Here is a 20216-nt window from a genome sequence, read left to right as displayed (position 1 = left end):
GCTGCTCTCCAGGTGAAAATCCTTCAATGCTGTCTGTTTCTAAACCCTGGGGTCAGAGGCCAGGTCTCACAACATCCCTTGTGGTCGGGCTCAACCTGCCTTGCTTGGTCCTTAGTGTCCCTACCCAGTGCCCAACTCCAGCCACACCAGACCACACGCGGTTCGGAGAAGAGGCAGGCACAGGCATGCACCGACTCTGTGGGCCTCCGTGCCTGTGGTGCCTGGCAGGCTCTGTCGAGGGCATTACCTGCTCCCTGGAACGGCTGAGCGCTGGGGTCTCTGGCTGTCAGCACTGCCTCTGGCCCCAGCCTGTTTCTGCTTCGGCCACCCTGGTGGCTGCCTTCAGAGTCCTCTTCCTTCCACAACAAACTCACTCTTGTTTCCAGTTAAGCACCAGGAAAGAGGAGGGGTGGGGGGAGGGGGGAGAGAGGGAGGGTGGGAGGGGGAGGGAGAGGGAAAGAGAGAGAAAAAGGAATGTGTGAAAGACTTGGGAGGTGGAAAGAGAGGTCTATGTGCAGACAGTAAAGATGTGATAAATGGGAGAGAGATTGAGTGAAATTGTGTATCTGAAAGAGGAAAAAACTATACTAATAGTGAAATAAAGACACAGAGAGAGAGAGAGAGAGAGAGAGAGAGAGAGATGGAGATCTCAGGTGTGTTGGAGAGGAGGGCTCCGTGGCTTCAGTGGCTGCTCAGGCAGGAAGCTGGGTCTCCAAACAGCAGGGGCGGTGGCAGCTGAAGACTTGCGAGAGGACTGGCAGAACAGCGCCTTTACCCTCCTGCCTGACTGCTGGGGGCTCAAGGAGAGCCCAGACGCCTCTCCACGGTCCCCTTTATAAAGGCAGAGGTAGGATTTGCCTTGAGACTCCCTGGGGCCTCCTTAAGAGCCTTGGCTGCAGGTGAGCTGGGTGGAGAGTGGCCTGGCAGGGCTGCACAGCCCCAGCGGAGGAGGTGGGTGCTTACTGTGGGGCCTCACGGTTTACAGCAAGCAATACTTGGTTCTAATGTTCCATATAGCCCTTCCAACTTTAAGCCCAAACTCCTGATCCTCTTTCTGTTTGTGCACCTCCAAGAGAAAGCCCCCAATGTCATCACTCAGTGGGTGTTTTTCTGAGAAATCATGGACAGGGGGAGCTAGTGACTTCATGGCATGTGGTGAACCCCACAGGGACTTATTCTGCTCTTTGGAGAAACTTCTAATCTCCTGGGTTTGGTCCAACAAGTGCTTGCTGAGTACTTAGCATGTGCCAAGGTTGAGCAGAGGTCACTGAGCGGAGGCCACTCCAGGGAGCTCCAAACTCTGAATCCACTAAGTCTCTGAGCTGGAAGGGAGCTTAGCGATGGTTGAGTCCAAACCCTTTGTTTCACAGATGAGAAAATCAAGACCCATTTACGGCACAGAGGGTATCCCCTGGTCACAGTGCAGGTCAGTGGAGCCCGAGGAAGGGCTAATGCCCCCGCTCAACATCCTCCACCCTACACTGCCCCATTGGATGACTCCACTGATCCCAGTTTCATACCTCCAGGCTTGAGGGTCAAGCCAACCCATTTTACAGCTGAGAAAATGGAAGCAGAGGGCTGGGCTCCAAGCAAAGCCACCATCACATGGACCCCTGTAGTGGGCATCCCAGGAGTTTCTATCTTGGCGGGGAGTCAGGGGCAGGGCGATCCTGTTGGAGAACCTTGGGCTGTCCAGGTAGCCCTGCACTGTGGCTGAGGTTGGCCCAGCCCTCCTGGGTGCTGCTGAGCAGGGACACTGAAGGCTACACTAAGCCGGAGGCTACCGGCGAGCTCAACACCCACAGACGATTGCCAAGGACACCATAGGGTTCTGTTGATGTGCTTTAAGAGCCCAGATGCAGATTCATCTCTTGTCTCTACTTAATTACTAGCAGCAGGATCTTGGCAAGGCTTTAGGTCTCTGAGCCTTACTTTCCCTACTCATCAAGTGGGAATAATCACATGTAGCTCCCTATATTGCAGTGGGGATTAAATGAGATAATAGATGCGATATGGGTGGCACAGCACTCCACATATACCAGTCCCTCAGTAAACGAGATTGCTATTCCAATCTCACTTGCCAGCAGGTAGATCAGTCTGTCCCCCTAAACATTCCAAGGCTTGGTCCTCTTCAGCTTCTAAACTCTCAGGCTTCCCTCAGCGCCTCCTCCCCCAGACCCCCTTCCTCTCCCTGCCCCTCCCTTCTGCACACAGAAGATTTAGCTTACCACACGCTGGGCTATTGGATCAGGGTCTCTAATGCGGGTCCCACCAGCATGCAGCATGTCACAAGTTAATCCTTGTAATGAGAATCACCACAGGCCACAGCCTTTCTACTGTAGCTAATAGTGAGTCACACAGTGTGGCCCAACTGTAGGAACCCATTCAACCAGCGGTCATTGGGAGAAACCCAAGGATAGCAGACATGAGCTTCAGAGAATGTACTAGAAAAACACACAGAAGCCTGCTTTCACTGGGGGGCACTGAACGTTCACCCGACAAGCAAAGCACAGATTGCTCTACTGGACTGCAACTGGGCAAACAGCACAGACTTCAACTACTAGTAAAGACCCAGAGGCACTGAGATTACCAGGAAGCCAGCGTCAGGACACAATCCTGTGTCCCTCCGCTCTGGGTGAGTCCGTTCAGAGAGTCCCTCTCTCTCAAGCTTCACAAGGAGCTGCCAGACAGTCAGCTTTGCAAGGTCAGGCTCTGTCTTGTTCAGAAGCTGCTGGCCCCTGACTTGGGCTCACACAGCAGGAGCACTCAATAAATATTTGCTGGGTGAGTGAATTTGACTGATTAACACTCATGAGCACATCAGCTGGGATTAGCCTCAGCAAGAAAAGAGCCAACAAGAAGTCCCCCCCCCCCTTCCTCTCCCTCCTCTCCCTCCTCTTCTCTTCTACCTCCTTCCCCCTCCTGCTCTCTCCCTCCCTTCTTGCCTAAGCCAAGTTTCTGACACTGTGATAAATTACCTTTTTAATCACGAATCCCCCTTATATGAAATTCTTTATATGGAGAATCTTTTTGAGAACTCAAAGTTATAAAAGAATGTTGAGTCCCTGTAATGAGCACAGAGTAAGAAGGAACTGGTGATGGTTAAAAGACGGGGCATGAAGCTAAGGCAGAGCAGGCTAGAGAGAGAAAGGAAGGTCAGTGAGAGAAAGCTGGGGCTGGTGTTGTGGCCTAACAGGTGAAGCCACTGCCTGCAACGCCTCCTGCCATCCCATGTGGGCACCTGTTTGAGTCCTGGCTGCTCCATTTCCCATCCAGCTCCCTGCTAATGGCCTGGGAATGCAGAGGGAGAAGGCCCAAGTGCTTGGGCCCCTGCACCTATGTGGGAGACCTGGAAGAAGCTCTTGGCTCCTGATTTTGGCCTGGCCCAGCCCCAGCCTTTGTGGCCATCTGGGGAGTGAACCAGCAGATGGAAGATCTCTCTCTCTGCCTCTCTTTCTCTCTCTCTAACTCTGCCTTTCAAATAAATAAATAAATAAATAAATAAATAAATAAATCAGAAAGAAACCTGGGCCTGGAGGAAGGGAGGACATCCCCTGGGTCAGAGGAGCTGGCAGAGCCAGGTGAGGGCACTGCTGGGTACTCGTGGATGGCACCAGAGCTGGAGAAGATGTCGGTGTGTTGGGAGCTGGGGGAGAGACTCAGTCGATGCTCCATGAGGAAGTCAAAGAAGACATCCCTCAGCCTTTGCTCTCCGAGTCCCCACGCCACTCTGCTCCACTGAGCCTGGGAAGGGCAATATCCACTGTGTGAAATCAAAGGGGCCCACGTCTTTGTAGGAGACCCCGCAGAGAAGAGAGAATGATGACACCCATCTTGTTGGAGCCTCTGCGGTGGGGACTCTGACATTTCTGGAGAGCCAGAAGAGTAAGAGGCAATCAGTTGTACCGTGGGGGTTACTCACAGCTTAAGAGTCAAAGCATCAGCAAGGCTTTAATTTGTATGTTGTCCTCATTGCTTTGTTTCAGTGAATAGGAATGCAGTAAAGCAAAGAAATCAGCATTTAATACTCAAACAGCTGCTGCTTCTTCCTTCCATGCCGAGAGGGGAGCCTAACTCACATCACTGGGGGAGGAAGCTGAATCGATCCTGTGTCCTTCTTTTCCAAGACCAGTGGGTAGGGAGAGGAGAGAAAGGGGGATTTCAAGGCCTCTGTCAGTTCTTCTGTGCTACTAACGGGCTAGACTTAGAGAAGCTGGTCATTGGGCTTACTCAATACATCACGTCTTTAGCTGTTCAAAAGTGGGGCAGATGTAAACCACAGGACAGATAAAGTTAGCAGAGCAGGTTAGGGAGAGAGCAGCTGAAGGGATAGGGCTCAGTAACCCAACAATGAGGAAGTGTCAGGAGACTCAGGAGGGCAATGAGGGTGGGGTGGGAGCTACTGCCTGAGACTGCAGAGAAGGGTGGCTGAGAGTCCAGGGGCCAGAGGATGTTGAAAGCCCTCTGGGGGCCGGCACTGTGGCACAGTAGGTTAATCCTCCGCCTGCAGTGCTGGCATCCCATATGGGCGCTGGTTCTAGTCCCAGCTGCTCCTTTTCCAATCCAGCTCTCTGCTATGGCCTGGGAAAGCAGTAGAAGATGGCCCAAGTTTTTGGGCCCCTGCACCCATGTGGGAGACCCGGAGGAAGCTCCTGGCTCCTGGCTTCAGATTGGCCCAGCTCTGGCAGTTGCAGCCATTTAGCGAGTGAACCAGCAGACGGAAGACCTTTCTCTCTGTCTCTCCCTCTCACTGTCTATAACTCTACCTCTCAAATAAAGAAACAAAAATCTTGAAAAAAAAAGTCCTCTGATAAGGGCTGATATTTCATTTTGAAAATCATCTTTTCTCTGCAGTGTAAAACCCCTCCACGGTCCCAAACCTTCAGTGAGGTCTGCTGCTCACATATATGCCTTAAGTGACCTCATCTGGGGAAACCCAAGAAGGACAGAACTCCTGGAGGCAAAAGATGTGAGACCAGGGACAGGATGGGCAGGACTTAGGGCCAGTCATTTAAGCAAAGGCAGAGACCTCCCCCAAAATGCGGCAAGGAGGCCACAGTCTGTGCCAGATAACTCTGCAGCAACAGGTTACAAACCCTTATGTCTATCAGGACTCCTCTGGGCTCACTTGCCACCATGGGCCCTCCCCTGGGTTTCCCCCTGCAGTCCCAGGGTTCCTGTTCACACTTCTGTCTGTGTTTTAGGTGAACTGCATTCATGGCTGGGGACGGAGTGCTGGAGATGCTGGTGATTCCAGGAGATCCAGCTTTTAAGGTGTCAAAGGACAAGAAGAGGGAAGAGTAAGTATAGGCTTATTTGGGGAGACTTTGATTTGCTTTCCTGCTCCCCCTCCCCAGGGGTGGGGCTAAACGGTCTGGAATGATCCTCATTCTTCATTCCTCTCCTTCGTGCTCTTCCCCTTTCTCCCAAGAACTCCTCCCTCCAAGATCCAAAGTGTTAAGTAGACAAAAGTGAGGAAACCTCCCCATTTTAAAGCTCCAAGCTCTAAAAGGTCCAATGTTTGAAGCAGCTTGCCTCAGAACTCTTTAGAGAACTCTGTTCTCTTCTTTTTAAAGTGTATTTATTTTTATTTGAAAGGCAGAATGACACAAAGAAAGGGGGGACACAAAGAAAGGGGGGGACACAAAGAAAGAGAAAGTGAGAGAGAAAGAGAGGGAGAGAGGAAGAGATCTTCCATCTGATGGTTTACTCCCCAAATGTCCACAATGGTTGGGGATTGGGCCAGGCGAAAGCCAGGAGCCAGGAACTCCACCTGGGTCTCCCACGCTGGTACTTGGGCCAACTTTCACTGCTTCCCCAGGCACATTAGCAGGAAGCTGGATCAGAAGTGGAGAAGCCAGGACTGGAACCATAGGATGTGGGTGTCTTCCCCAGCGACAGCTTAACCCACAGAGCCAGCACTTGAGATGCCATCATTCCATTTTGGAGCAGTTCTGCTTCTGATCTGCTTGTGATCCAGCTCCCTGCTAATGCACCTGGGAAAGCAGCAGAAGATGGCCCAAGTACTTGGGTTCCCGCCACCCATGAGGGAGACCCAGATGGAGTTCCTGGCTCCTAGCTTTAGCCTGGCCTAACCTCTGTCTTGTATCCCAACCTGCTCCCTCCTCATCAGAAACAGAGAAACAAAGGAAAGATGAAACATATCTTTGGTTCTGAGACCCTGGAACCATGTGAGGTTCCAGCTTCTGTAGACAAAAGAGCCTTTTATTTTTTTCTTTACCTGCTTTATCTGGGGGTAATTTTGCTCTTTTAGTGACCCCAGAGATGTTCAATACCTAGCATGCTGAAGAAGGCCTTAACTTTTTTTTTCCATAGCTCTCCCATCAGGAGGATTTCATAAGCTTCTCAGCACCAATGGGAGCAACAAAACCAAACAAATGACCACTTGCAGAGGAAGCTTTGAATTCTATGCTCCTAGATTGGGCTAATGTGTACAAAGTGAACCAATGGCATGCTAAGTGCCTGCCATAAACTATATGAATTTATATCTCATTTAGGAATTTGTAAGAACTTAGTGTCACTAACCATCCAATTTGCCTAGGACTGACCTGTTTTTAGCACTAAAGTTTCTTCTTCCTCTGTACTGGGAAAGTTCCCAGTCCTGGGCAGACTGAGGCAGTGGTTACCCTACAATAACCTTTCCCTCTACTGATGAGAACACTGGACTCCAGGGTCTGCCCACACAGGTCGGGCTTGCTTGATATTATTGGTCAGTGACTCTAGTCTTGTGAATACCTTTGAAAAGCAGAAGTGCAACCATCTTTCTGCAGCTGCTCCTAATCCTCTTACTGCTACTGGCCTCTTAAGAGGTTCTCAGAACCAGAAAATACATTTTCCTCCTGGGTAGAAAACATAGCTCTCATTGAGTCCCTGCAGTGCTTACTGATTCTGTTCATCATATGTGATCTGTACTGGGTCCCTAAATCATGTTAACATTGGAGGAGGCATGGAAAGGAGAGACAAGAACACATGAACCAGTGATATGGCATATTGTTCCCTTCCTACCTATCTCTGTCACTATAAGGAGCTTGGCTACTTGGAAAGACAAAATTCTCAACCATGTCCAGCACTGCAGCCAATCAGTTTTCTCCCTTCTGTTACAAAGGAAAGGAGCTTGGTGGAAGGGTACAGGCTTCAAAGCCAGCAGACCTCATTGTCCAGCTTCACTGATTATCAACCAACATCCTACATCTCGTTGGACCCTGGTTTCCTAATCTGAAGACAGGATAATACTATCTCCTTTTTGGTGTTGGTATGAAAATTAATTGAGATGTGTTTTGCCAGATTTCAAACTATTACAAAGCTATAGTGATTGGGGTGGGTATTTGGTGTGGTGGTTAGAAGCCACTTGGGGTGCTTGCATGCCACATCAGAGTGCCTGGTTGGAGTTCTGGCTCCTCTGCATCCGACCCAGCTTCCTGCTGTTCTGCATCCTGGGAGGCAGCAGATAATGACTCAAGTTCTTGGGACCCTGCCACCCATGTGAGAGACCTGGCTGGAGTTCCTGGCTCCTGGCTTTGGCCTGGACTAGCCCCAGGGTCACAGTCATTTGGGGAGTGAACCAGTGGATAGAAGATTGGTATCTCTCTCTCTCTCCCTCTCTCTGTCACTCTGCCTTTCAAATAAATAAATAAATCTTTAAAATAAGACTTAAATAGAAAACATAAAACTGTAAAAATCCCAAAAAGAAAACTAAGGACAACTCCTCGACATTATCTTGGCAATGTTTTTTGGGTATGAGGCCAAATGCACAGATTAAAAAAAGCAAAAATAAGCAAATGGGACTATATCAAAATGAAAAGCTTCTGTACAGCAAAGGAAGTGATCAACAAAATGAAAAGCCAACCTTCAGAATGGGAGACAATGCTTGCAAATAATATATAAGATAAATTATTAATAGCTGAATTGTATGAGGAATTCATACAACTCAATAGCAAACAACAACAATAAAAACAAATCTGATATAAAAATGTACAAGAGACCTGAACATATATTTTTCCAGAGAAGACACATAAACGACTAACAGGTATGTGAAAAGTGCTCAATATCACTAATCAAACCATAATGAGACATTGCCTTATACCTGTTAGGATGGCTAGTCTCAAAAACACAAGAGGTGGGGTCAGTGCTGTGTTGTGGAAGGTTAAGCCTCTGCCTACAGTGTTGGCATCCCATATGGGCTCCCATTCCAGTCCCAGCTACTCCATTTTCAATCCAGCTCCCTGCTAATGCACTTGGGAAAGCAGAGGAAGATGGCCCACATGCTTGGACTCCTGCACCCATGTGGGAGACCTGGAAGAAGCTCTGGCTTCTGGCTTCAGCCTGTACCAGCACTGGCCATTGCAGCCATTTGGGGAGTGAACCAGTGGGTGAAGGATGTCTCTCTTTCTCGCTCTCTCTGTATATCTACCTTTCAAATAAATAAATAAATAAATAATCTCTTAAAAAACACACAAGGTAACAAGTGTTGGTGAGGAGAAAAGGGAATCCATTTGTACTGCTTGGAAGAATGAAAATTGGAAAACAGAAAGAAGAATCCTCAAAAAATTAAAAACAAAACCTGCCATATGATCCAAAAATCCCATGTCTGGGTATATATCCACAAAAATTGAAATCAGTGTGTCAAAGAGATAGCTGTCTGGTTTACCAGATGAACTGTCTCAGAATCATAGTGTTTGTGTTCAAGCAACTCCTGAACAATACCTGTATCGTTCACCTTACTCCCATTGATTACCTGAACACCAACCATATCATATCACATTATGGCAAGAAGAGTGAGGAAGATACCATGAGAGATTGTGAGAGAGATCACACACACATGAGTTTTATATCAGTATGTTGTTATAATTTTTCTGTTTCATTATTAGTTATTGCTAATCTCTTACCATGCCTAATTTATAAATTAAACCTTATCATAGGTATGAATGACAGGAAAAACACAGTATAGATAAGGTTATGTGCTCTCTGTGGTTTTAGGTGTCCACTGGGGATCTTGGGATTTATCCTTCACAAGTAAGGAGGAATACTATATAATTTTTTTATCAATTATATTTCAATAAATATATATCAAATATATTTCAATAAAGAAAGGTACATTTTCTTTATTTAATTCTCTCAGTTGTCTTCCCTAGATAATTTTTAGTTAAGACTTCACCCAGGTGTTACCTGCTCCAGGAAACCTGTGTTGCCTCCACCCAACACCACTTACTACCTTGGCCGCCACGCACGTCCTTTTGTTCCTCCCATTGTTCCCTGTGAGCCCACCGTGCTTGCACCTCACGCCTATGTGGGCCTATCTTCCCAGGTATGAGAGGTTTTCTCCAAGGGGTTCTGAGATGACCCAGAAGGCAACTCTGAAACAGGGCTCCATGTGCACATCATGGAGGCAGGAGAAGGCCCAGGAGGCCTGGGCTGGCCTCATTCCTGCCCCTGACCTGTTGAGGCATTGACAGGCACCCTAGAGTGTGTATTAAAGGTACCCTCACAGATCTCTCTAAAAGGAATCAAAGTTACCTGGTATTTGCTTCAACTTCCTAGTTATGAGTATTAATAGCATACATTTCCTTAACCATAATAGACAATCATTGGCAGAGTGCTTTCACAGCTGCAAAGCCCTTCACTCGCGCATAGTCTTGGTGGTTTTGTGAGAAAGGACCTTAAAGCATCTCCTCTCAATCCTTCATCTGCACAGCCCATCTGATGCTCAGGTCCAGCCACATCTAGCCACCCCACCCCACCCCAGTCAGACCCTACATCCCGTGGGATGCCCCTCTCCTCTGAAGTCAGAGCTTCCACTTGGGTTATGTGGCCAGGCCAGCTAGGACTCCTGCCTAGTCCATTCAGATGGATTAACAGAACAGAGAAGACACATGAGAGGAAAAACACATGTGGCCTGGTGCCCCACAGCAAAGGAAAGTGGGAGATGCAGGAAATTATCCAGATGCTACGAGTGACTCCAGCATGGTCTTATTCTCCCTTCCACGGGACATTGGCACTGATCCTCTGATGTGGCAGGAACAGGGCTTATATCTGCATCACACATATGACACCTGTTCTGCTTCGAAGAAGTGAATGAGGGTTGAGCCTTCGATGACCCCATGGAGCCTGGCAGAAGCCAAGCCAGCCCCCACAGGCTACAGAAAGTTCTCTGCAGCGGTTGACTGCAGCAGCAGGCTCTGTAGGGTCAAGGAACCAGGGTCTGGAATGTATTCTTGGGGGAAAGTGAGTTCTATTTAAGCCTTTAAATGCTGTATTTCCATTTTGATAATCACACTGTAAAGACTCAGATATAAGGGAAAACTTTTCTTTGTTGCAAATCACAACTAGAGTACATTTTCATGGAATAAAACACTAGTTATTTAAGATATTATTTCTCAACCTGGGATATGCGGCTCCTTGGAGCTGCACAAATATAAACTATGTTATCATGGGTCCGTAAGAATTAACTTTCCCTTTAAAAGGCCCAGACCGGGGCCAGCATTGTGGCAGAGCAGGTTAGGTCATCACCCGAGATGCCAGCATCTCATATGAGCAGAGTTCAAGTCCTGCCGCTCCTGGCTTTGGCCAGGCCCAGCCCCGCCATTGTGGCCATCTGAGGAGCGAACCAGCAGAAGGGAAATCTCTCTCTCTCTCTCTCTCTCTCTGTCTCTCCTTCTCTCTGTAACCCTGCCTTTCAAATAAAATAAATGAATCTTTAACAGTAATAAAAAAGGCTCTGACTTTATGAGACATAGCTTGATGTTCTGTGGCTCCCAGGCTCTTGCATTCCTCTCTCCCCTGTTCCACAGCCATGCCAGGCACAAGCCATTAATGCACATGGTATGGGAAGAGTAGGCAATGAAAGAAATGTACCAAATGTACATCTATGCCAAAGAACTCAACACTCTCCTTGGGTTACCAGTTAAAAAGCTGTCTCCTCAAATGCACCAGATATCACCAAAGCAATGTCGAGTCCACCATATGTAGCCAGTCCTGTGACGTGTGCTGTCGGCTCCTCCTGACCCTTCTAGCAGAGAACAGCTACTCTAAACTGATTCTTCTCCTCCAGCTCTGCAGGGACTCAGCTTTCAAAGGACAACCTCAGCCCTGCCTGTGGGAGAGGCAGTGGGTTGAAGGGAATACCCAGCGACCATGTGTGAGGCACCCAGAACCCACATGGGGAGCAAGTCTTCCAATCAGACCTTTCTTCCTGGTCTCTGATGTTCCTGGCACTGAGCATATGTGTGCTCATGTGCACATGCATGTGTGCATCCATGTTGTATTTTATTTGGAGCCCTTTCTTACACTGGACTCCTCCAAAGGACCCCCACCCCCACCCCTCAGTGCCCTAGTCCCACAGGACTTCATAGACCTGGTGCTAATGCAGGGATACAGGGTTGGGGTGGCTCCAGTGGCCTTGGGAGGAGGTGCATCAGGGCTCCTGCTGGGACATTAAGACATAGTCACTGCCTCTGACCCTCCTTTGAAGGTGCAAATGGTAGAATAAACTAATTTTGCCAGGCTCAAGGCAGCGAAAATATGACAGGTCTTCAAAAAGTTCTTGAAAAATACATACTATGAAAAAACTATGCATGGATTTTAAAGAATTTTTGTGCAAAATAAACTTAATCTTCTGATTTCTATGCATATTGTGAAGTCCCCTTGTGTATAGTAGAAACTGATTAAATATCATTTATTAGGGAGGCTTTGGATATGCTGGGTGAAATCATGTCCTCAGAGACATCAGTAAAGTCTAGGAAGAGTAAAATGTCACAGCTCTGCTCTGGGGATCCCAGTCTTCTTTACTCCTCATGACTGATAATTTTCTTTCCACAGGAAAGAGCAAAAGGCTGACTCTTAGTTAGCCCAGAACTGATTTCTACAGGTGAAGAAGGTAGCTTAAGAGGTCTTTGTTGTCCCAGGGGAAAGCTTCCAAGGGGTCTCAACAATGTAGGATGACTGCAAAATTCTGCACCATTCCTTTAGGCTCAGGTGAGGAGAGGGTGGAAGGTAATGAAATGAGGCATTCAGCTTACTGAGCACAGCTTGTGCTGAACAGTCACGTTAGCTGTTCTTAGGGCAATGGTCATGTGGCTCCAAGAGTTTGGAAATGAGGGAAATGATTCCAAAGATTACACCACGAAATCAACAGTCGATCTGAAAGGAGGTCTCAGTTACCGGACAGAGGGTGTCAGGCTGCCTGAGAGTGTCCACAGACAACAGGAGCACTGCACCTGCGGCCTTGCCCACATTCTCCTGAGAAGCCCCTCTGCCCTGCCAGGCTGGCAGGACCCCACCAGCTGAAGATGGCTCCCCAAAACGTGCCCGAGAAACTTACGAGTCCTGCTGATAAGATCCACGCTGCTGTCCTGCCTGCCGACCTCACTCCCGGGGCTGGTCAGCTCGTGTTGTTGCTTGTCTGGCTGCACGCTCCAGCGGACTTTTTGCAGTCCTGAAAGATGTCCCTTCTGGTCACTTTTTCTTTGAGAGTAACTAGGGACTGGAAGCCCAAGGTGGACGGAAGGGCAGCCTGTGGGCACAGCACAAAAGGGAGGGAAGGCAGAGTCACTGAGAACTGGCGTTTCTCCAAAACATCCATCAGTTACAAAGACAGGAAAGACCTGGCGTGCCTGGATGGAGCCACTGCCCCAGGCTTGGGCTTGACAGAATTCCATTTCTGAACCAACTCAACAGTTGCTGGGAGGGATAGCCTTGGTGCCATGATTAGAATTCTGCTAGCATGAGCAGAACTCCTGTTTCTCCTTCTGCTTCTCCAGAGCGGTGATGACTAGATGGATATAGCTTATGACACATGGCCCAGAAGCAAGTCCCTCAGTGGAACACTTGGACACAGTCCAAAACACCAAGTCCCCTCTTTGGTTGTTATGGTAGAAATCAAATGCATTTGCACTGATTTTTTTTTTTTTAGATTTATTTTATTTATTTGAAAGGCGCAGTTACAGAGAGGAAGGGTTGGGGGAGAGAGAGAGATCTTCCATCTGCTGGTTTATTCCCCAAATGGCCACAATGGTCAGGGCTGGGCCAGGCTGAAGCTAGGAGCTTTTTCCGGGTCTCCTACATGAGTGCAGGGGCCCAAGCACTTGGGTATTCTTCCACTGCTTTTACAGGCACATGAGCAGGGAGCTGTATGGAAAATAGAGCAGCCAGGACGGGAACCGGTGCTCATATGGGAGGCTGGCATTGCAGGAAGGGTCTTTACCCACTATGACACAATGCTGGTCCCCTCTGAATCTTTTTTTTTTTTTTTTTTTTTTTTTTTGACAGGCAAAGTGGACAGTGAGTGAGAGAGAGACAGAGAGAAAGGTCTTCCTTTTCCGTAGGTTCACCCTCCAATGGCTGCTGTGGCCGGCTCACTGCGCTTATCCGAAGCCAGGAGCCAGGTGTTTCTCCTGGTCTCCCATGCGGGTGCAGGGCCCAAGGACTTGGGCCATCCTCCACTGCACTCCTGGGCCACAGCAGAGAGCTGGACTGGAAGAGGAGCGACCGGGACAGAATCCAGCGCCCCGACCGGGACTAGAACCCGGTGTGCCAGTGCTGTAGGCAGAGGATTAGCCTATTGAACCACGGCGCCAGCCTGAATCATTTTTATAGCACTGTGTGGCTACTTAATAGAAAAGTACTTCTCAGAAAATTGAATTATTAAGAGTTTCTCAAAGCTGTACAAACTAAAATTTTCAAGAACTGGAGTTACCAATAACCCTAATTCAGATTTCTACTATGAAGCCAGATTGTAGGGCTGGTGCTCTGTCACAGCGGGTAAAGTCGCCTCCTGCAGTGCTGGCATCCCATATGGGTGCTGGTCCAAGTCCCCGCTGCTCCACTTCCAATCCAGCTCTCTGCTATGGCTTGGGAAAGAGCCAGAAGAAGCTCCTGGCTCCTAGCTTCGGATTGGCCCAGCTCTAGCCATTGTAACCATTTGGGGAGTGAGCCAGCAGATGGAAGACTTTTGTCTCTTTCTTCTCTGCCTCTCTGTAATTCCTTCAAAATAAATAAATAAATCTTAAAAAAAAAAAAAAAAGCCAGTAGCAGCAGCAGCCAAATTGTCAGGGCAGGCATTTGGCACAGTGATTAAGAGGCCATTTGGGGGGAAGGGGGCAGCATTGTAGCACGGTGGTATAGCCAGTAAAGCAGCTGCCTGTGACCCCAGCATCCTATGTGGATGCCGGTTCAAGTCCTGGCTGCTCCACTTCCTATCCAGCAGCTCCCTGCTAATGCACATGGGAAAGCAGTAGAAGATGACCCAAGTATTTGGGCCTCTGCACCTATGTGGGAGACCCGGAAGAAGCTCCGAGCTCCTGGCTTTGGCCTAGCCCAGCTCCAGATGTTGCAGTCATTTAGGGTGTGAACCAATGGATAGAAGATTCTCTCTCTCTAACTCTACCTTTAAAAAAAAAAAGAAAGAAAGAAAGAAAGAAAGAAAGAAAGAAAGAAAGAAAGAAAGAAAGAAAGAAAGAAAGAAAAGAAAAGAAAAGAAAAGAAAAGAAAAGAAAAGAAAAGAAAAGAAAGAAAGAAAGAAAGAAAGAAAGAAAGAAAGAAAGAAAGAAAGAAAAGAAAAGAAAGATGCCATCTGGGATGCCTATGTTAGAGTGTCTGGTTCAAGCTGTAGCTCCTCTGCTCTTGACAGAGCTTCCTGCTGATGTGCACCCTGAGAGGCAGCGAGTGATAGCTCAAGTATTTGGGTCCCTGCCACCTGTGTGGGAGAGCCAGACTGAGTCTTGAACTCCTGACTTCACCCTAGCCCTGGCCTGGTTATTGTGGGTACCTGGGGGAGTGAACCAATGGAACCAATCCTCCATCTTTGCCTTCCAAATAACATGAAAATAAATAAATATTTTTAAAAAGCCAGTTTTCTAGGTAACACTGGGTAACAGGCACACAGAGACAGCTGCAGCTCCTACGGCTCTCAGTGAGGACCTGCTGTCACCAGGCTAACATCAGTGTTGTCTTGACTCAGCCAACAATTTGTAAAATAATAGAGTATTTTTAGCACAGCTTTAGATTTACAGAATAACTGAGTAGACAGTACACAGAAATCCATGTATCTACCCTCATCTCTACCCCACCTCCACACCTGGAAAGTTTCCCCTATTATTAACATCTTGTATGGGTATGGCTTGTGTGTTACAATTAGTGACCCAATATTGACACATCATTATTAACTATAATCTACAGTTTACATTGAAGTTCACTCCTCCTGTTGTACAGAACTCCTATGGGTTTGGACAAATGCATAGTGGTATGCCTCTACCACTGCTGTGTCATACAGAAAACTTCCACTACACTAAACATCATGTTCAACCTATTCATCCCCCCTCTCTTCACCCAAACTCCTTTTTACTATCTCTATAATTTTTCCTTTTCCAAAATATCATAAAGTTGAAATCATCCAGTGTATAGCCTTCTCACACCAGCTCTTTTAATCAGAAATATGCATTTACATTTCCTCCCTGTGTTATCAGGGCTTGATAGCTCAGATTACATTCTATGGATGGATCATAGTTTGTTTATCCACCGTCCTACTGAAGGACCTTTTGGTGGCTTCCAGTTTGGATGGTTTAAAGCAGCTATGAACACTTAATGTACAGGCTTCCACATGGAGACAAGTTTCAACTCAATTGGGTAAATATCTAGGAACATGATTCCTGGTTTTTACTAAGCTAAACATAGTTTCATAGTAAGAAACTGCCAAACTGTCTACCACAAAGCTTATATCACTTGCATTCCTGCTAGCGATGGGAGAGCATTCCTATTGTTCTGAATCCTCACCACCACCTGGTATTGCCAGGTTGTTCTTTTTTTTTTTTTATTTTAGGCATTCTGATAGGTGTATAGTGGATTTCTTTGTTGTTTAATGTATAATTCTCTGATAGTGCACAACCTGGAATCAGAAGCAGAGCTGGGAGTCAAATGCAAGCACTTTGAAACTGAATGCAGGCATCCTGAACAGCATCTCAACTAATGTGCCAAACACCTGACCCAGATATTTGATTTCTTTTATCAGTCTCACAGTTTTCCTTATGCAGATCCTGTATATATCTTGTTAGGTTTATGCCTAAGTATTTTTCATGCTAATTAAAATGGTATTGTGTTAAAAGAATGTAGTTATCATTTTTTAAACATTTTTATTTACTTGAAAGGCAGAATCATTGAGATAGATTACATAGATAGATAGATAGATAGATAGATAGATTCCATCTGCTAGTTCATTCCTCAAATGCTGGCAACATCAATCAAAGCCAGAAGCCCAGAACTCCATCTGGTTCTGACACATGGATAGAAGGGACCCAACTACTTCTGCCATCACCTTGGTGTGCATTAGCAGGAAGCTGGAATAGGAGTGGTGAGAGTACTCAAACCTGGGCACACTGATATGAGATGCAAGTGTCCTCAGGCAGTATCTGAACCATTGTGCCAAAAACCCACTCCAGGAAACAATGTACTGATTGATCATGGCATATAGATTTATTTATTTGAAAGGCAGAATTAGAGAGAGAGACAGAGAGAGAAAGACAGAGAAAGAGATCTTCCATCTGCTGGTTTATTCCCCTAATGGTTGCAATCGTCAGGGCTGGGCCAGGCCAAAGCCAGGAGCCAGAAGTTTCATCTGGGTCTCCCACATAGGTAGGAGGAGCCCAAGCACATGGGCTATCTTCTGTTGCTTTCCCAGGCACACTGGCAAGGAGCTGAATTGGAATCAGAGTAGCAAGGACAGAAATTGGCACCCATATGAAATGCTGGCATTGCAGGTGGCAGTTTAACCTGCTGTAACACAATGTCAGCCCCTAGAAAAACTTTTTTAAAGAGGTATACTTGGGGCTGGTGCTGCGATGCAGCGAGTTAAAGCCCTGGCCTGAAGCGCCGGCAGACCATATGGGTGCTGGCTCTAGTCCTGGATGCTTCTCTTCTGATCTAGCTCTCTGCTATGGCATAGGAAAGCAGTAGAAGATGGCCCAAGTCCTTGGGCCCCTGCACCCATGTGGGAGATCCAGAAGAAGCTCCTGGCTCCTGGCTTCGGATTGGCACAGCTCTGGCCATTGTGGTCATCTAGGGAGTGAACCAGCAGGTAGAAGACCTCTCCGTATCTCTCTCTAACTCTTTCAAATAAATAAAATAAATCTTTTTGTTTGTTTTTGTTTTTCTTTGACAGGCAGAGTGGACAGTGAGAGAGAGAGAGAGAGACAAAGGTCTTCCTTTTCCGTTGGTTCACCCCCCCAATGGCCGCTGTGGCCGGTGTGCTGCGGCCGGCGCACCGCGCTGATCCGAAGCCAGGAGTCCGGTGCTTCTCCTGGTCTCCCATGCAGGTGCAGAGCCCAAGTACTTGGGCCATCCTCCACTGCACTCCCGGGCCATAGCAGAGGGCTGGACAGGAAGAGGAGCAACTGGGACAGAATCCGGCACCCCGACCCGGATGTTCTAGTCCCACCCGGTGTGCCGGCACCGCAGGCAGAGGATTAACCTATTGAGCCACGGCGCCGGCTAATAAAATAAATCTTAAAAAAAAAAAAAAGAGGTATACTTGGGTGGCAACCCTTGGTACCCCTGCAAACACGGCACTGCAAGTGGTGCTGAGCGTGCAGGCCGCGGCCTGCAGCCTGCTCGCGTCTGCTGGGCCTGCCGCACCCTGCTCGCCTCTGCCCTGGTGACTACAGGAGGGCACCGTCTGGATGCTATGCACAGGAACTGCTCTGCTCTCGATATGTAAATTCACAAAGAAACAAAAATGGATAACAACAGAAAATGGTATTGGAGCAGTGGGAATCAGCAATTTTTGCAAATAAGATGTTTTTGCAATAAGATGTTGCTTATTGTAATCTGCCTGAAGTTGGGACAAAATTGGAAAAACAAGATGAGTTTGCTGCTTTGGAAAGTGTGAAAGCTGCTAGTGAACTCTATTCTCCTCTATCAGGAGAAATAACTGAAATTAATGAAGCCCTTGCAGAAAACCCAGGACTCGTCAACAAATCTTGTTATGAAGAGGGTTGGCTGATCAAGCTGACACTGAGTAACCCTTCAGAACCAGATGAACTAATGAGTGAAGAAGCCTATGAGAAATACATAAAATCTATTGAGGAATGAAAGTGGAACCCTTACATGAACTAGTATGGAATAACTTAATCCAGCACAATTATCTTAAATTAGTGGCAGATAGAACTTAAAATAGCAACTTTTAGCAATATTGATGGGAAGAGATACTACTTTCAACTCTACTACTGGAAGAAAATATCTGCTAACTTTGTAATGATGAACACAATATGCATAATATGCGGCAGATGAACATAACATGCATATTTTTCCACAATACTTTGTGATTTTTACACTAGGCTCTAGGCACTAGTATTCAGAACACATGAATTTATCTGTGGTAAAAACCTAGTTCTACACATAATGTAATTCAAGGATAACCATTGTTATCTTAAGCCTTATGTAATATTGTCACTTGCTTATAACCTCCCTAGATTGGGGTCAAAATATGTAATGATCTTTCCATCGGAAGTAACTGGGAATGCAGAACAGTTTTTGTTAGTGCCAGAGAAAGAACAACGCTATCTTAATTTTGCAATATACTGCATTTGCTGGTGCCATTTAATACAATGAAGCAGCAGCCCTGCAGCAAAATAAGAAACATAAGAAAATTTGCAACTTCCTCATTAAAAAAGAGGTATACTTGGTATGTTAATAGAAGAGAGAAAATGGAATGATATAAAATGCTGAATTAAAACGAATGGAGTGGAATAAGAAGAAAATTTTTGGCCATGGTCTAGAGATACCACACAGAAGTGGAGTGTCAGTTTACCTGGACATTCATGTCCAAATGTCTCTAAAACCACAGCTCACCCATTCACGTGCTTTTCTGGACTCCTAGTCTCTCCTGGGTGTAATGAGGATGAAGTACATGGAAATTTTGATGAAATGCAGCCTCCCTTCCCAGGGGACCAGTATCAGAGTGACTGCTGCTCTTCCTTCCTCCACTCCATTGCCCCTAGTTGGAGGGGACTTCCTCTCCTATGCTCATCCTTGAAACAAGCTGTAAGTTGAGGGAAGCAGTGATCATCAGTATTGAGAGAGAAATAGTTGCACTCAAAGGGCTCAGCATGCTTGGGTTTTCCAGGGAAGTGTTCCTATTCTTTACCCTTGATTGAGGGAATGGAATGAGAAGCAGCCAGTATACAAGAAAGGCTTCTGCCCAAGAGACAGATGCCCTGGGTGCTCCCTGGTGTGCCCCTGACTTGTTTGTGGCCGTCCTGCCTCCCTGGGACTTGCTGTCTTCATCTGTAACGGAGGAATGAAAATCCTCTGAGAACATAGAAAGAGATCATGTAGGAACATAATTATGAAAATTGTGATTGGGGCTGTACTCAGAAAGAATCTGGTTATTAAGGCAATTGGGGGAGACATCAGTCAGGGAAACATTTTACTTACTGTTCTGGATCTAAATGGTCCCACCTTTTCCGGGCTCTGATCGTAATCAACAAAGCGCTGCTGTTGAGCTAATGAGCCGCGAGGAATGGTTTGCCTTTCCCCAAGCCCAGGCTCCTTGCTGTTTCTACAGCACCCACCTCTCACTGTGAGCATCTTGCAAAGGTTAGCTCAGGACAAATACCATGCTCGCCTAGGCAATCCTTACTACATTCGTTTCAGTTAAGAGTTCCAGAGTGGTTCTACCCATTCCACAGCTCAGCAAGCATCTTGCTGGGCAGCAAGGTTAGTGTTTGCCTCAAAGTGGGTCGGGGGTAATGGTGTGGGCAGCAGCCTGTCTGGCTGCCTCTGCAGAACCCCTATGGCTGCTTCTGTCAAGTGAAGGAGACTTGGAGCCTCTGAGTCAGCAATTCTGGAGCAGGAAAAATGCCCTTCTCAACATCATCTTATCCTGCTACCAACTGAGATTTGCAGAATCTGCAAACTGAGGTTTGCAGAATCTATAAGATGCTGACATTTGGCATTTATTACAGTTTGTAGATCTTATAAAATGAGGTGAGTTTAATTTTGTATTGGGGGAAGAAGCTATACCCCAACTCATACAGGCAAAATGGCAGCTTCTTGTCTCCAGCCTGACCACATGGTCCCTTTAGGACATGATGAGCGCTGGTCCCACCAGCTTCAAGGAGGCACTGTGGGTGAGTCAGGACAAGGGAATGGCCCTCCAGATTCTCCAGCTGGAAGAGCTGTTGAAAGGACACTTCTCAGTCACTCCAAGG

At 47.1% G+C, this 20216-nt stretch overlaps 1 protein-coding gene and 1 pseudogene across 11 annotated transcripts in view; one reads left to right on the top strand and one right to left on the bottom strand.

Annotated features, from left to right (window-relative positions):
• SLC4A5 (solute carrier family 4 member 5) overlaps positions 1–20216 on the bottom strand; it is a 141666-nt gene that overhangs the window by 76114 nt on the left and 45336 nt on the right. For 9 of the 11 annotated variants that reach the window (XM_051837194.2, XM_070068885.1, XM_002709728.5 and 6 more), the window contains one exon: positions 12338–12529. In XM_051837194.2, the coding sequence (XP_051693154.2) occupies positions 12338–12529 (192 nt within the window). Of the gene's footprint in view, positions 1–247; positions 405–12337; positions 12530–18855; positions 20186–20216 lie in introns of those variants that run through there. The other 2 variants (XM_051837213.2, XM_070068888.1) reach the window with 2 other exon arrangements.
• On the top strand, positions 17577–18137 carry LOC108176327 (glycine cleavage system H protein, mitochondrial-like; annotated as a pseudogene).

The sequence above is a fragment of the Oryctolagus cuniculus genome, chromosome 2 (assembly GCF_964237555.1).
Source record: "Oryctolagus cuniculus chromosome 2, mOryCun1.1, whole genome shotgun sequence".
In the NCBI taxonomy this organism is placed as follows: domain Eukaryota; kingdom Metazoa; phylum Chordata; class Mammalia; order Lagomorpha; family Leporidae; genus Oryctolagus; species Oryctolagus cuniculus.
The sequence above is the reverse complement of the archived record's forward strand: the minus strand, read 5'-3'. Positions and strand labels throughout refer to the sequence as shown.